Source organism: Sardina pilchardus, chromosome 4 (genome assembly GCF_963854185.1).
Source record: "Sardina pilchardus chromosome 4, fSarPil1.1, whole genome shotgun sequence".
Taxonomy (NCBI): domain Eukaryota; kingdom Metazoa; phylum Chordata; class Actinopteri; order Clupeiformes; family Clupeidae; genus Sardina; species Sardina pilchardus.
The window spans coordinates 1722096-1739100 of NC_084997.1; the positions used below are offsets into that span (position 1 = coordinate 1722096).

General features: G+C 37.7%; 1 protein-coding gene across 1 annotated transcript in view; it reads left to right on the plus strand.

The window, feature by feature from the left end:
• plekhm3 (pleckstrin homology domain containing, family M, member 3) overlaps positions 1-13065 on the plus strand; it is a 73492-nt gene extending 60427 nt beyond the window's left edge. The window contains exons 7-8 of the mRNA XM_062533717.1: positions 11601-11758; positions 12524-13065. Of these exons, the coding sequence (XP_062389701.1) occupies positions 11601-11758; positions 12524-12695 (330 nt within the window). The 3' untranslated portion in view covers positions 12696-13065. The remainder of the gene's footprint in view (positions 1-11600; positions 11759-12523) is intronic.
• Positions 13066-17005: the final 3940 nt, after the last annotated feature.

Genomic DNA, 17005 nt, shown 5'->3' on the forward strand with positions numbered 1-17005 from the left:
GAGTAGTTCTAGAATACAACCATATGTGCCACTTTTGCATAGATGTTTTTAGTTAGATGAAAAACTTAAAAATCTCAAGGTATAGCTGACTGCCTCAAAGTGCCTAAAAAGGCCCCGGACCTCCAAGTGTTAACCCTTTAACCGCCACGGTCGACAAGATGCGTACTGTTTAAAGGGATAGTTCGGATTTTAAGACACGAAGTTATATGGTAAATACAAAAACGTTGTCCAGCTGTCAGTAGCGCGCAGTGATAGGAATCGCGAAAAATAAGTAAGTGATAACGAGGTTTGAATTTTTCCTGGACAACGTTTTTGTGGTGCAAATATATCACTCTTTTGAATGCATATGGTTTTGAGAAGAAAAACACTTTACTTTCGTGACCCCAGAAACTTGCCGGACTACTTTCTTCAGCATCAAAAACCGGCTGGATCTCGGCTCACAGGACGCTGTTGCGGGGTAAGTCAGTGCTGATGTACAACGTTGCTGACGGGGAACCCATATAACTTTGTGTCTTAAAACCCGAACTATCCCTTTAAGACGGACGATTTTGTCAATCAGGGTGTCAAATTTCATTCAAACTCCCTGCCACTAGTTGGCAGACATGTCATACTGCGTCCCCGACTCAGAATTACGTCATGCTTCTATACAAAATATTCGAGCAAGGGCACTTTAAACCCCTGCGAAATATCAGCTGAGCTAGCTTGCTTGTGAGCCATTGTATCAGAGCGGTATTGTGAACGTAAACGAGTATTAGCATTAGATAATCGTCTTGACACATGGAAAAAGTTTACCAGGAATGAAGTGTTGGGTCTTCTGTTCACTGACAGTTATTCTGAAGGGAAATATCTGCCTTCAGAAGATGACGAGGATTTGTTTATTCACACGCGTCTCCGCCTAGCAATGCTGAAGCTGCAATGTGAGAGATAAGTCCTACACCAAGCACACACGTGGATCCTTTGCCCAATGTCAGTGTTAGGAACATTATTTCACGGGTCTAGGTGTTCATGGGGAAGTTAGAAGACCCTCATCAGACGTGTTATTTGTGTAGAGAACGACCGTATTGGTCGGGGCACTGTCATTTTATCGCGGCAGCCATTTCGCCCTTTCGTTTTCATTGTGCCTCTCCATAATTGCGAGGACAGGTAACGTGATGGAGAATTTGTCTAATACTATTGGGTATGTCGGTATGGAGGTCGAAGTGTCCATAGGAGAACTGTGGGGCATCGTAGCAGCAGTATAGTTGCAATGAAAACTAGAAATGCAATTCCAAGGAATTACCAGTGCATGAAAATGCAAAAAAATTAGATATAGCTACTAAGGTGTAGCTAGGGTAAACATGGTGGTTGCATAGTTTAAAGAGAGTTGATAGTGTTAAGGTAGACATTTTAAAGCTTAAACATTCCTGTTCTAACTTAACTAATGATTTCTAACAGGTATTCTAAAATGTTGACTATGCTAACAATGCTAACCAGGTTGATAAGTTAACTTAGCTGATGATTTCTAGCAGTAATGCTAAAAATGTTAACTATGCTAACATTGTTAACTATGTTAACAATGCTAACCATGTTGATTAGCTAACTTAGCTAATCATTTTAGCAGTAATGCTAACAATGCTAACTTGCTAGTGAGGACTTTTATTTTGAAACAGTAGTGGCTAGGGTGTCCATGGTGCCCATTATCAGGAATAAAGAAGTTACTTAAGCAAAATCATGTTGGTTGCTATGGAAACGGTCATCAACGCTGAATTTTAATGGTTGCTATGTTGGTTGCTAGGTACATGAAGGTCTCATGTAGTTGACTGGAGGCATAGTTGATGATAACTGACAGTTGGAATGGTTGAACAGTTAAATAGTTGAGTAGTTTCAATGGTTAAATGATTTAATAGTGTATTATTGCAGTGAGGACTTTTATTTTGAAACAGTTGTGGACAGAGGAAACAGTTAACAGGATATGTAGTCTTCACAGAGAGATTGTATGCTTAAAGCCTGAGAGAGAGAGGGCTGCTGCAGGTGGGGCTGGCCACCTGGCATAAGATTCTAATTGCTCAACGACCCGATTGTGATGTCATAGAGGCCAATGTTAAGTCTATGGGGAAATTTTTAATAGTTTTTAATTTTTAGTTCAAAAAGTATAAAAGTTACAAAGTTGAAAAGTCATAGCAACCCGATCCATTAGAATACCTACGTTACAAAGTTTGAATGAAGTTTCTAAGTTAAACGGTTGAAGAGAAATTGCGGTTAGAAAAAGCTGTCAGCGGAATAATAATAAAGATAATAACTAGAAATGCAATTCCAAGGAATTACCAGTGCATGAAAATGCAAAAAAATTTAGATATGGCTACTAAGGTGTAGCTAGGGTAAACATGGTGGTTGCATAGTTTAAAGAGAGTTGATAGTGTTAAGGTAGACATTTTAAAGCTTAAACATTCCTGTTCTAACTTAACTAATAATTTCTAACAGGTATTCTAAAATGTTAACTATGTTAACAATGCTAACCAGGTTGATAAGTTAACTTAGCATTTTTAGCATTACTGCTAGAAATCATCAGCTAACTATGCTAACATTGCTAACTATGTTAACAATGCTAACCACGTTGATTAGCTAACTTAGCTAATCATTTTAGCAGTTGTGCTAAAAATGCTAACAATGCTAACTATGCTAACAATGCTAACCAGGTTGATTAGCTAACTTAGCTAATCATTTTTAGCAGTTATGCTAAAAATGCTAACTATGTTAACAATGCTAACCATGCTAACAATGCTAACTTGCTAGTGAGGACTTTTATTTTGAAACAGTAGTGGCTAGGGTGTCCATGGTGCCCATTATCAGGAATAAAGAAGTTACTTAAGCAAAATCATGTTGGTTGCTATGGAAACGGTCATCAACGCTGAATTTTAATGGTTGCTATGTTGGTTGCTAGGTACATGAAGGTCTCATGTAGTTGACTGGAGGCATAGTTGATGATAACTGACAGTTGGAATGGTTGAACAGTTAAATAGTTGAGTAGTTTCAATGGTTAAATGATTTAATAGTGTATTATTGCAGTGAGGACTTTTATTTTGAAACAGTTGTGGACAGAGGAAACAGTTAACAGGATATGTAGTCTTCACAGAGAGATTGTATGCTTAAAGCCTGAGAGAGAGAGGGCTGCTGCAGGTGGGGCTGGCCACCTGGCATAAGATTCTAATTGCTCAACGACCCGATTGTGATGTCATAGAGGCCAATGTTAAGTCTATGGGGAAATTTTTAATAGTTTTTAATTTTTAGTTCAAAAAGTATAAAAGTTACAAAGTTGAAAAATCATAGCAACCCGATCCATTAGAATACCTACGTTACAAAGTTTGAATGAAGTTTCTAAGTTAAACGGTTGAAGAGAAATTGCGGTTAGAAAAAGCTGTCAGCGGAATAATAATAAAGAAAATAACTAGAAATGCAATTCCAAGGAATTACCAGTGCATGAAAATGCAAAACAATGTAGATATGGTTACTACGGTGTAGCTAGGGTAAACATGGTGGTTGCATAGTTTAAAGAGAGTTGATAGTGTTAAGGTAGACATTTTAAAGCTTAAACATTCCTGTTCTAACTTCACTAATGATTTCTAAAAGGTGTTCTAAAATGTTAACTATGCTAACAATGTTAACCAGGTTGATAAGTTAACTTAGCTGATGATTTCTAGCAGTAATGCTAAAAATGCTAACTATGCTAACATTGCTAACTATGTTATCAATGCTAACCATGTTGATTAGCTAACTTAGCTAATCATTTTAGCAGTTGTGCTAAAAATGCTAACAATGCTAACCAGGTTGATTGGCTAACTTAGCTAATCATTTTTAGCAGTTATGCTAAAAATGCTAACTATGCTAACAATGCTAACCATGCTAACAATGCTAACTTGCTAGTGAGGACTTTTATTTTGAAACAGTAGTGGCTAGGGTGTCCATGGTGCCCATTATCAGGAATAAAGAAGTTACTTAAGCAAAATCATGTTGGTTGCTATGGAAACGGTCATCAACGCTGAATTTTAATGGTTGCTATGTTGGTTGCTAGGTACATGAAGGTCTCATGTAGTTGACTGGAGGCATAGTTGATGATAACTGACAGTTGGAATGGTTGAACAGTTAAATAGTTGAGTAGTTTCAATGGTTAAATGATTTAATAGTGTATTATTGCAGTGAGGACTTTTATTTTGAAACAGTTGTGGACAGAGGAAACAGTTAACAGGATATGTAGTCTTCACAGAGAGATTGTATGCTTAAAGCCTGAGAGAGAGAGGGCTGCTGCAGGTGGGGCTGGCCACCTGGCATAAGATTCTAATTGCTCAACGACCCGATTGTGATGTCATAGAGGCCAATGTTAAGTCTATGGGGAAATTTTTAATAGTTTTTAATTTTTAGTTCAAAAAGTATAAAAGTTACAAAGTTGAAAAGTCATAGCAACCCGATCCATTAGAATACCTACGTTACAAAGTTTGAATGAAGTTTCTAAGTTAAACGGTTGAAGAGAAATTGCGGTTAGAAAAAGCTGTCAGCGGAATAATAATAAAGATAATAACTAGAAATGCAATTCCAAGGAATTACCAGTGCATGAAAATGCAAAAAAATTTAGATATGGCTACTAAGGTGTAGCTAGGGTAAACATGGTGGTTGCATAGTTTAAAGAGAGTTGATAGTGTTAAGGTAGACATTTTAAAGCTTAAACATTCCTGTTCTAACTTAACTAATAATTTCTAACAGGTATTCTAAAATGTTAACTATGTTAACAATGCTAACCAGGTTGATAAGTTAACTTAGCATTTTTAGCATTACTGCTAGAAATCATCAGCTAACTATGCTAACATTGCTAACTATGTTAACAATGCTAACCACGTTGATTAGCTAACTTAGCTAATCATTTTAGCAGTTGTGCTAAAAATGCTAACAATGCTAACTATGCTAACCAGGTTGATTAGCTAACTTAGCTAATCATTTTTAGCAGTTATGCTAAAAATGCTAACTATGTTAACAATGCTAACCATGCTAACAATGCTAACTTGCTAGTGAGGACTTTTATTTTGAAACAGTAGTTGCTAGGGTATCCATGGTGCCCACTATCAGGAATAAAGAAGTTACTGTAGTATTATCATGTTGGTTGCTATGGAAACTGTCAAAAACACTTAATTTAGATGGTTGCTATGTTGATTGCTAGGTACATGGAGGTTTCATTTAGTTGACTGGAGGCATAGTTGATGATAACTGACAGTTGGAATGGTTGAACAGTTAAATAGTTGAGTAGTTTCAGTGGTTAAATGATTTAATAGTGTATTATTGCAGTGAGGACTTTTATTTTGAAACAGTTGTGGACAGAGGAAACAGTTAACAGGATATGTAGTCTTCACAGAGAGATTGTATGCTTAAAGCCTGAGAGAGAGAGGGCTGCTGCAGGTGGGGCTGGCCACCTGGCATAAGATTCTAATTGCTCAACGACCTGATTGTGATGTCATAGAGGCCAATGTTAAGTCTATGGGGAAATTTTTAATAGTTTTTAATTTTTAGTTCAAAAAGTATAAAAGTTACAAAGTTGAAAAATCATAGCAACCCGATCCATTAGAATACCTACGTTACAAAGTTTGAATGAAGTTTCTAAGTTAAACGGTTGAAGAGAAATTGCGGTTAGAAAAAGCTGTCAGCGGAATAATAATAAAGAAAACTAGAAATGCAATTCCAAGGAATTACCAGTGCATGAAAATGCAAAAAAATGTAGATATGGCTACTAAGGTGTAGCTAGGGTAAACATGGTGGTTGCATAGTTTAAAGAGAGTTGATAGTGTTAAGGTAGACATTTTAAAGCTTAAACATTCCTGTTCTAACTTAACTAATAATTTCTAACAGGTATTCTAAAATGTTAACTATGCTAACAATGCTAACCAGGTTGATAAGTTAACTTAGCTGATGATTTCTAGCAGTAATGCTAAAAAATGCTAACTATGCTAACATTGCTAACTATGTTAACTATGCTAACCACGTTGATTAGCTAACTTAGCTAATCATTTTAGCAGTTGTGCTAAAAATACTAACTATGTTAATAATGCTAACTATGCTAACAATGCTAACCAGGTTGATGAGCTAACTTAGCTAATCATTTTTAGCAGTTATGCTAAAAATGCTAACTATGTTAACAATGCTAACTGTGTTAACCATGCTAACAATGCTAACTTGCTAGTGAGGACTTTTATTTTGAAACAGTAGTTGCTAGGGTATCCATGGTGCCCACTATCAAGAATAAAGAAGTTACTGTAGTATAATCATGTTGGTTGCTATGGAAACTGTCAAAAACGCTTAATTTTAATGGTTGCTATGTTGGTTGCTAGGTACATGGAGGATTCATTTAGTTGACTGGAGGCATAGTTGATGATAAATGACAGTTGGAATGGTTGAACAGTTAAATAGTTGAGTAGTTTCAGTGGTTAAATGATTTAATAGTGTATTATTGCAGTGAGGACTTTTATTTTGAAACAGTTGTGGACAGAGGAAACAGTTAACAGGATATGTAGTCTTCACAGAGAGATTGTATGCTTAAAGCCTGAGAGAGAGAGGGCTGCTGCAGGTGGGGCTGGCCACCTGGCATAAGATTCTAATTGCTCAACGACCCGATTGTGATGTCATAGAGGCCAATGTTAAGTCTATGGGGAAATTTTTAATAGTTTTTAATTTATAGTTCAAAAAGTATAAAAGTTACAAAGTTGAAAAGTCATAGCAACCCGATCCATTAGAATACCTACGTTACAAAGTTTGAATGAAGTTTCTAAGTTAAACGGTTGAAGAGAAATTGCGGTTAGAAAAAGCTGTCAGCGGAATAATAATAAAGAAAATAACTAGAAATGCAATTCCAAGGAATTACCAGTGCATGAAAATGCAAAAAAATTTAGATATGGCTACTAAGGTGTAGCTAGGGTAAACATGGTGGTTACATAGTTTAAAGAGAGTTGATAGTGTTAAGGTAGACATTTTAAAGCTTAAACATTCCTGTTCTAACTTAACTAATAATTTCTAACAGGTATTCTAAAATGTTAACTATGTTAACAATGCTAACCAGGTTGATAAGTTAACTTAGCATTTTTAACATTACTGCTAGAAATCATCAGCTAACTATGCTAACATTGCTAACTATGTTAACAATGCTAACCACGTTGATTAGCTAACTTAGCTAATCATTTTAGCAGTTGTGCTAAAAATGCTAACAATGCTAACAATGCTAACCAGGTTGATTAGCTAACTTAGCTAATCATTTTTAGCAGTTATGCTAAAAATGCTAACTATGTTAACAATGCTAACTATGCTAACCATGCTAACAATGCTAACTTGCTAGTGAGGACTTTTATTTTGAAACAGTAGTTGCTAGGGTATCCATGGTGCCCACTATCAGGAATAAAGAAGTTACTGTAGTATTATCATGTTGGTTGCTATGGAAACTGTCAAAAACGCTTAATTTAAATGGTTGCTATGTTGGTTGCTAGGTACATGGAGGTTTCATTTAGTTGACTGGAGGCATAGTTGATGATAACTGACAGTTGGAATGGTTGAACAGTTAAATAGTTGAGTAGTTTCAGTGGTTTAATGATTTAATAGTGTATTATTGCAGTGAGGACTTTTATTTTGAAACAGTTGTGGACAGAGGAAACAGTTAACAGGATATGTAGTCTTCACAGAGAGATTGTATGCTTAAAGCCTGAGAGAGAGAGGGCTGCTGCAGGTGGGGCTGGCCACCTGGCATAAGATTCTAATTGCTCAACGACCTGATTGTGATGTCATAGAGGCCAATGTTAAGTCTATGGGGAAATTTTTAATAGTTTTTAATTTATAGTTCAAAAAGTATAAAAGTTACAAAGTTGAAAAATCATAGCAACCCGATCCATTAGAATACCTACGTTACAAAGTTTGAATGAAGTTTCTAAGTTAAACGGTTGAAGAGAAATTGCGGTTAGAAAAAGCTGTCAGCGGAATAATAATAAAGATAATAATAAGAAGACTAGGAAGAACAGTACAGTGCATTTTCATGCACTGTAATAAGAAGACTAGGAAGAACAGTACAGTGCATTTTCATGCACTGTAACTAGAAATGCAATTCCAAGGAATTACCAGTGCATGAAAATGCAAAAAAATTTAGATATGGCTACTAAGGTGTAGCTAGGGTAAACATGGTGGTTGCATAGTTTAAAGAGAGTTGATAGTGTTAAGGTAGACATTTTAAAGCTTAAACATTCCTGTTCTAACTTAACTAATAATTTCTAACAGGTATTCTAAAATGTTAACTATGCTAAAAATGCTAACCAGGTTGATAAGTTAACTTAGCTGATGATTTCTAGCAGTAATGCTAACTATGCTAACATTGCTAACTATGTTAACAATGCTAACCACGTTGATTAGCTAACTTAGCTAATCATTTTAGCAGTTGTGCTAAAAATGCTAACTATGCTAACAATGCTAACTATGCTAACAATGCTAACCAGGTTGATTAGCTAACTTTGCTAATCATTTTTAGCAGTTATGTTAAAAATGCTAACTATGCTAACAATGCTAACTATGCTAACAATGTTAACTTGCTAGTGAGGACTTTTATTTTGAAACAGTAGTTGCTAGGGTATCCATGGTGCCCACTATCAGGAATAAAGAAGTTACTGTAGTATAATCATGTTGGTTGCTATGGAAACTGTCAAAAACGCTTAATTTTAATGGTTGCTATGTTGGTTGCTAGGTACATGGAGGTTTCATTTAGTTGACTGGAGGCATAGTTGATGATAACTGACAGTTGGAATGGTTGAACAGTTAAATAGTTGAGTAGTTTCAGTGGTTAAATGATTTAATAGTGTATTATTGCAGTGAGGACTTTTATTTTGAAACAGTTGTGGACAGAGGAAACAGTTAACAGGATATGTAGTCTTCACAGAGAGATTGTATGCTTAAAGCCTGAGAGAGAGAGGGCTGCTGCAGGTGGGGCTGGCCACCTGGCATAAGATTCTAATTGCTCAACGACCCGATTGTGATGTCATAGAGGCCAATGTTAAGTCTATGGGGACATTTTTAATAGTTTTTAATTTATAGTTCAAAAAGTATAAAAGTTACAAAGTTGAAAAGTCATAGCAACCCGATCCATTAGAATACCTACGTTACAAAGTTTGAATGAAGTTTCTAAGTTAAACGGTTGAAGAGAAATTGCGGTCAGAAAAAGTGGTAAGCAGAATAATAATAAGAAGTCTAGGAAGAACAGTACAGTGCATTTTCATGCACTGTAACTATAAGAAGCCTAGGAAGAACAGTACAGTGCATTTGCATGCACTGTAACTATAAGAAGCCTAGGAAGAACAGTACAGTGCATTTGCATGCACTGTAATGAGAACGAAAGCCACTCCACTCGGGAGGTGCGCGTGGCAGATCCAGGGTGCCGTCAGACAAAATAGGCAACAGGTAGGCAGTGTGGGTTGATTTTTTTTATGTTATGCCTTGCAATGAGAAGTAGGCATATCGTGAAACAGTTAGCAGACCCTCATTACGTGTTAGTTGTGTGGAGAACGAAAGCTTATGGCCGGGTCAATGTGTGTTTTTTTTTTGTTTTTATATCGCGCTAGCCATGCTCTCTCGACAGTGACCGTGTGCCTCTCCATAATCGGAGGAGGACGGTAATGTAGTGGAGCCTTTGTCTAATATCAATAGATGTGTTAGACGAGGTCGAAGTGTTCATAGGATAGCTTGGGGAAACGTATCAGCAGTGTAGGCAGTCGCAAGGAGAATGAGAAAGAACAGCCATGCTGATTTTCTCCACTCGGGAGGCGCGCGTGGCAGACCTTACTTACAGGCTGTCGTCAGACACAATAGGCAACAGGTGGGCAGTGTGGGGTGGGATTTTATGTTATGCCTTGCATTGAGAAGTACCGTGAAACACTACAAGAAGTGTCACCTGGATGAATAGGGATTCATTATATTTACAATAAAAAGCCTGCTACAGAAATGTGCATTCCCATCATCTTTCCATTTATTATTTATTACACTATTGATTTACTATTTCCCTGACCATTTAGTATGGCACAATGTGTGTTCTTTTTGTGTGTACATGTCCTTGTGATGTGAATGTCTGTCAACTGAAAATAATAATAAAAAAAAAACGTCTGCACTATAGTGGAGCAGCATAGTTTATTCTCTCGTCTTTAAATTCGTTTGTAATGAAGATTGAACTCTTTATGTCAGTCTCTCTACTGTGTTCGAAGCTGCAGATGTCAGTCTACATATGTCTTAGCATAGATAAATTGATATTATGCGAGGCAGCTGCCAGCGAAACCTTCTTGACAACTGTGAGTTTTTGAATGATAAATCTACACACCTCAAGCACGCCTGGACTCTTTGTAAACAAACGTCAAAGCAAAAGTGAAATTTCGTGAAGTAATTTTTTTGTTAAGCTATGTGATGACACCATTTTACTGTAGGCAGTTCTTTATTCAGTTCACCTTGCATACATTTTCAAAATCAAAGACTGGTTGGTGTTCTTTCTGGATTTAAATGGCATTCAGAAGGTCAATGAGAAAGTCCATGTTCCACGTTTTCATATCAACCTAAATTAAGGAGGTGGTAGATTAGTCTGGTTCTTTTTAAAAATAAATCACGCCTCTTTCATAAGCCCGCCTTGATTCCGAATTTGCGCGGTGTGGGTGTGACGGGAGCAGAGATGAGAGAATCCGCTTAACAGAGAGGCGCGCAACAGAACCGCGTAAAAAAAGCTTACGCGCGATTTATGCACGATTTACGCATGAATGGGAGAATTCCCCCCATTATGCCTAAACCATTAGTGTCCCCAGAGGGTTAACACAGGTGTGTTCAAATTTGCAAACACAGGTGAACGTTTTTTTTTGCAAACAATTTTCTGTGTGCCATGTTTTTGAATACTTGCAATCAGTTTGAAGAGGTATTTCTCATTCATCTCTGGGAGTTGGATGAAGTTACCATTGAGATGGAATGTTTACACAAAATCGTTCAAATTCATCTGGGCCGTATTCACAAAGTGTTTTATCTTACCACTCCTAAGTCACACTAAAAGATTTTAGCTAGGAGTTTTCTCTTAAAAGTAATTTATAAAGACCTATCCTTAGAAAGGAAAAATGACAACTCCTAACATAAGAGCTCCATTGCTATGGTTGACATTATTACTCATGCACGCGCTTGACTGAAGTTACCACCTTGATTGGCTGGTGATTATAACATGGCTTAGGATTGTTTGTGAAAAGGTCTTAGTGAGTTAGGAGTCCTCTCGACTTCTTTTAAGCTGTCCCAAACTTGGCCGCTATTTTTAGGGTTAAAATGCTCCTAAAGTTACTAGTGACTTAAATTTGCCAGTTAGGAGCTACTTTTAGCCTTCAGGCTTCTTTGTGAATACGGGCCATGTTTAGACATGTTTGTCGCAAACATTCACCTCTGTTCAAGGAAATTGAATGCACATGACATCTCAGATCTTGTGAGATCTCCGGTAAAGCATTACCAATGAAAAATAATTAATTTTGTCTTTGATTTATGCTATGTGTATGTTTGTTCTTTAATCTTTGTCCATCTATTCCTTCTGTTTCTATTATTTTACTCAGGTAATTGATGGAAAGCTAGCCCCATTCCTGTCAAAAGTTATCAAGTTTGCATCTTCTCATGTCTACAGCTGCAGTCTATGCAGTGAAAAGGGCTTCATCTGTGAGCTTTGCCAAAATAGCCAGGTCATCTACCCCTTCCAAGAAAGTGCCTCCAAGAGGTGAGTCATCAGCCCACACATAAAGTCGTGTTCCGACAGCTTTTCCACACATTTTGCAATAATTGCTTGCCGCATTTCTGACGGTAACGGACATTCAAACATGAAGCATATATGCAGAATTTATATGGCCACCTGTTATTCACATCTCATTTAGAATTTCCGTCAATTGGGCAATGTTTCACTGGGCAGATAATGACACCTAATAAATGCGGCCGCGCTGTCAGCTGTGCATGACAGCGGAAGAGTGTAGTTTTGTACACCGGGAGTATGGTGGAGGCTATAGCCAATTACCCATTACCAGCAGCGTGTTAGAGAGATGCAAAACGCGGCAACATTACGGCAAAATGTCTAAGTCAGCAGCAGGAAAAGTTCCTGTAGTAGATATACGGACATATTAATTCAGACAGCACAGCAAAAAAAAAACTACAGTAAAAAGTCTGTGAATATTGCGGATATACATGTCTGTCTGAAAACAGCTATAGACTGTACAGCTCAAGTATATTTGATGATCCGTGCTCAAGTATTTGATGATCCGTTTTATGAACAATAAAATAGCTCCGATGTTATCAGGCAGACTGTTCAGACTAGGCCTACTTTTTTCCCCTCAGAGAAATTTGATCATACATTATATTAGCAGAATCAATAATGACATCAGTATTGATGAAATCCATTCCCATCCTTTGTGCTTGCATATGTAAGTATAGAGCCTTCCTGACAGTTGTTCTGACTTTGGTACCTGTACGGTATGATTCTGTGTGTTTGTAGATGTGAGGGCTGTGGTGCTGTCTTCCATGCTGAGTGCTGTCTACGAGGGCAGTCATGTCCACGCTGTGTGAAACGGGAACTACATAAGAAGCCAGCGTCTTTCTGGAGGCGACTGGATACTGATGACAGTCCTAACAACAGTGTCCTTGGCTACTTTGAGTCGGGCAGCTGAGGTCCAAAAGTCATCAGACGCCAAGAAGCAGGACTCACTAAAATCAGAGCCACTGAGGAAGCAAATAACAGAGAAATTTGTTTTTGATTAAGAGTGGTTGACAGTGGTCGACAACCACAGCAATCTCTAAAGCAAGGGAGTAGCATATGGCTATGCTATACAATAAACAACTGATTCTTATACTTATTCTCACAAAGTTGCAATACATATCATTATGGACTCATTCCTACACTTAATTAAAGGGAAAAACCTATACAAAACAATTATTAATATTATGTTTGGACTTATCATTATGGCAGACTGCACAGATGGGGTTTCATAACCCACTGACGTTTAAATTAAACCTTAATCACACCTCCACAACAATGAACACAGCTATGTGTGATGTTTGTATGGGTTAACACAGTAATGCCAAGCAAATCAACAAGACAACAAAAGACTAACTTGGAGTGTAATTCTGCTGGAACTGCCAAGATGATTCATCTCAAACATCTATCAGCAATTAACTAAGCTGATTTATTTTCTTGATGCCATGATGGTCATTTGTGAAATCAAAAGAGGTACTGGCTCATTGAGATTTAAAGTTTAATTTTTGAAACAGGGCAGTTGTCCCAGAAAAGCTAGGAGGGGGAAAAAATGGCAACACAGCAAATGTTATAATCTTACACCAATCATGCTCTGTTTCTTATGTAATTCCAGTAATGTTAGGTGAAGGTCTCTCTATAAGTCATCAAAAAAGCTCAGCCCAAAATGTAAGCTCCCAGGGTCAGACAAGACTTTGGCATGATTTACCATACTTCAGATTGCCCATTGTCAGTTGGAAACCTTTTAAAAAATGATGAACCTACAAGCTCTCCCTTTAAGACTCAATTGTAATACTTCCTGTAGTCTATGGATTTTTTTAATTTAATTTAATTTTTTAATGTCATCCTTCAAGCCTTACCCTCAGGAGGAAATTAAAATGTCATAAATTCCAACATTTAGCCCACAATGCATTATGGTGTCACAAGATTTGTGTTTGTATATGTTTAAAAAAAAAAAAAAAAAAAAAAAACTAAACTATTTCAACATACAATTCAGCTTTTCATTACGAACTTTTTCTAAGAACCTTAAAAGCTGCTCAAGATAAAGAAAAGATGTTGATACTTACCATGCAATGTCAGACATCCTGGTCTTCCAGTGGAAGTGCAAAAAACTGCAAATACACTCCCTAAAGCTCAACTCCTAGAAAAAACATAATCTGCAGAGTTGAGTTTATAGGAGAAGAAAGGAATCTGTGATTTCAAACCCAAGAAACCTAAGAAATCATTGTTGACATGCCTCAGAGAAGTTCAGTCGATGTCGTCATATTCAATAGCAATAGATTCAAGTATCCAAGAAGTAAAAAGTGAATGCATTCACTTTTTTGTATGCTTTTGTTTGATTTGAATGAAGCAGATTTTCTGTGAATGAAGCATGATGGAATATTCAAAGAGTGTTTCTGTATTTCTTTATTGGGGGCCTAGCAATGTAGCTTCTTTCTTGGTTATGGTTATGGTTATTTAGCAGACACCTTTGTCCAAAGCGACATACAAATAAATAACAATACAAATTAAATTACATTTCATTTAAATTACATTTCTTCCATAATGGAATGTATGGCAGCCCATATAATCCTATGGGGAAAAATTGTGAAATTTGGCACACTGTCTGGGGACATGTCTGCTCAAGATCTCTAGTGCCACAAGCCCAATCCCAATGTCCGGACTCGCGGACTCACAGACTTTGGTGCGTGTTCTCGCAAAATCCGTAAGGGCTTAGGGCGTAAGGGTTTGAGTACACACTTATCGTGCCCTTTCCATGAGTCTGCATCGGTGCAGACTTCACCTAAAGGAATTACCCACAGTTCAAAGTGTTGTGATCTTTACCGCAGAGTGAGATCATAGGAAAATCCGGAAATTACAAAGGTAAATAACAGCACGACACACGTGCATGGTGCAAATGTTAGCAACGTCTTTGTTATTAAATATTGCCAAGGTACATGTGATCTTATGAAGTGCTGTCCCAATCCCAAATACCTATCTGAGCCCATGTGGCCTCACACACTCACTCACTTAGCACCTGAGATGAATTAAGTCTGTGAGTCTTTAGAAGAGAGAGATAGGAAAGGAGAGGAGAGAGAGAAGAGGAGAGAGAAGAACAAGACAAGAGAGTAGGGATGCAACGGTTTTCAATAATTTATTGAACCGTTCGGTTTGGCCTGTTCGGTTCAATAGACTCACCTAAACCGCAATATTTCGGTATACGCGACATTAAACTTTTTATTTAATACAAGGTTATTGCGCACGCGTAGCCTGGGAGCGATAGGAGGAGTGCTTAGGACCCGGGGGATGCGTTTTCTCTGACTGTTCAGCTTGCCTCTCGTCAACCTTGCAACAACCAATCAGAATTTTACTGAATTTCCCAAGAGCCAATAAGCGCGTTGAAATGCAAAAGAAGGAGTCATGTGAGAAGAAACCAAGAAACAAACTTTACCGGCGGCTGATCATGGCGACATTTGAAGTAGCCCACGAACAAGGCAAAAAGACCGTCAGTAAACAAAGCACAGTGTGCATTGCAAGCACTGCTTCACAACGATCACCTAATAAAGGTAACACATCCAACATGTCGGCCCACTTGCGCCTTCATCACCCGGCTGTAACCTTAAGTGGAGCAGCACGGAGAGTTAGTTTGCCACCGAAAACCCAACCATCCATTGCTGCAGCCTTTCGACAACAATATTCCTATAATTCCCAAAGACATAACGAATACGACGGCGTATTAGGGCCACGTATATATACTTTGTAAAGACGCAAATTTGCCACTTTAGAAGGTCGAAAATTTGCCACATTATAAAGTCTGTGTGTAACAGTGTAACCGGTGGTTTCTGCCCTGCGTTGATTGCTCGCTAGAGTAGCCTAAGAAAGCGTGACGCCGACACAGCTGAGTGTATTCTCTTTTTGATAGTTTACTGGAAAATATTGTAGGGATGGGAGGTTATAGGAGATGGGGAGGCTGACATGTCATTCCAAACTCGGGTCATTTATTTTCCTGACGTTGTACATGCTAGGCTACGGGCAGCGGGAGGTGTCCACTCGAAAAACAATAAACTCACTGCTAAATCAGCCAATCGCTCGTCCACTCGTCAATCACACAAACTCTCTCGCACACACACGCACACACACACACACACACACACGACAGGAGACACAGGGGAAACAGACACTTTGTGAAGTGGCAAATTTGCCACTTTCTTCTCGGAATATTGCCCCCGACAACAGGTTGCAATAATGTTCATTTCATTGTTCTAATATTTTTAATGCTGCACTGCACTTTTGTCTATGTTTACATTTTTTACGTTCATAAAAGAGGACAGGGCAGGCACTCCCAAATCAAATATCCATTTGAAACTACACATAATACTACCTCACCAATTATTTTGAGAAGATTTTCAGAATTGTTCACTACTTTTTTGAGGGTGTATAACAGTTAAGTATTTTCTTTAAATGTGTGAAGAACAGTGAGTTTATTAAATAAATAACTACACATTACTTTATGCTGCACTGCACTATGGATAACATTGCCTGTTTATGACAGAAGGCAATGATGGTGTTCTTTTCTTTTAATACATTTTTGTGATTCTGCTTCATCTGTGTCAGGCTATGCATTTAATATTTTCTCTGCAAGTGTAAGTAGAAGCACATTGTTGATTTGAAATAGAAAAGGCAAATATAGCCTCCTGTATGCTAGAGCCAAGATAATATTGATATATTGAAACCGAACCGTTACCGTGGCCCAAAAACCGTGATACAAACCGAACCGTGGCAAAACTGTACCGTTGCATCCCTACAAGAGAGAGTGAAAAAGAGAAAGATAGTAGAGGAGAGAGGGAGAATTGAGAGAAAGAAAGAGGAGAGAAAGAGAGATACACGAAAGGAATGACTGTGATCAGAGCCCTCCCTCCCTTATCACAGAGGATTTCTCCCTCTTTAGTTTTTGTTGTGCGTTGTTTCCTTCCTCTGTTGTGTGGTGAAAACCAAACACAGTACAATTATTTTGATAGTTTTGATTTTAGCCTGTAAGACAAACTATTCAAAGGATGCAACTTTCTATAGGCACTGTAGTTGAGAACTCCCATTTTAGGTCACATTGTTTTGAAATCCACATGCAGAATCACTTACAGGAGTTCTCAATCGCGAGGAAATTATTGTGCATTGTGAGGGATATAATAACTAAAATCATTCATCAAATTAATCAAATTAAATTGCTCCTCCACATTGCAAATGTGTTAT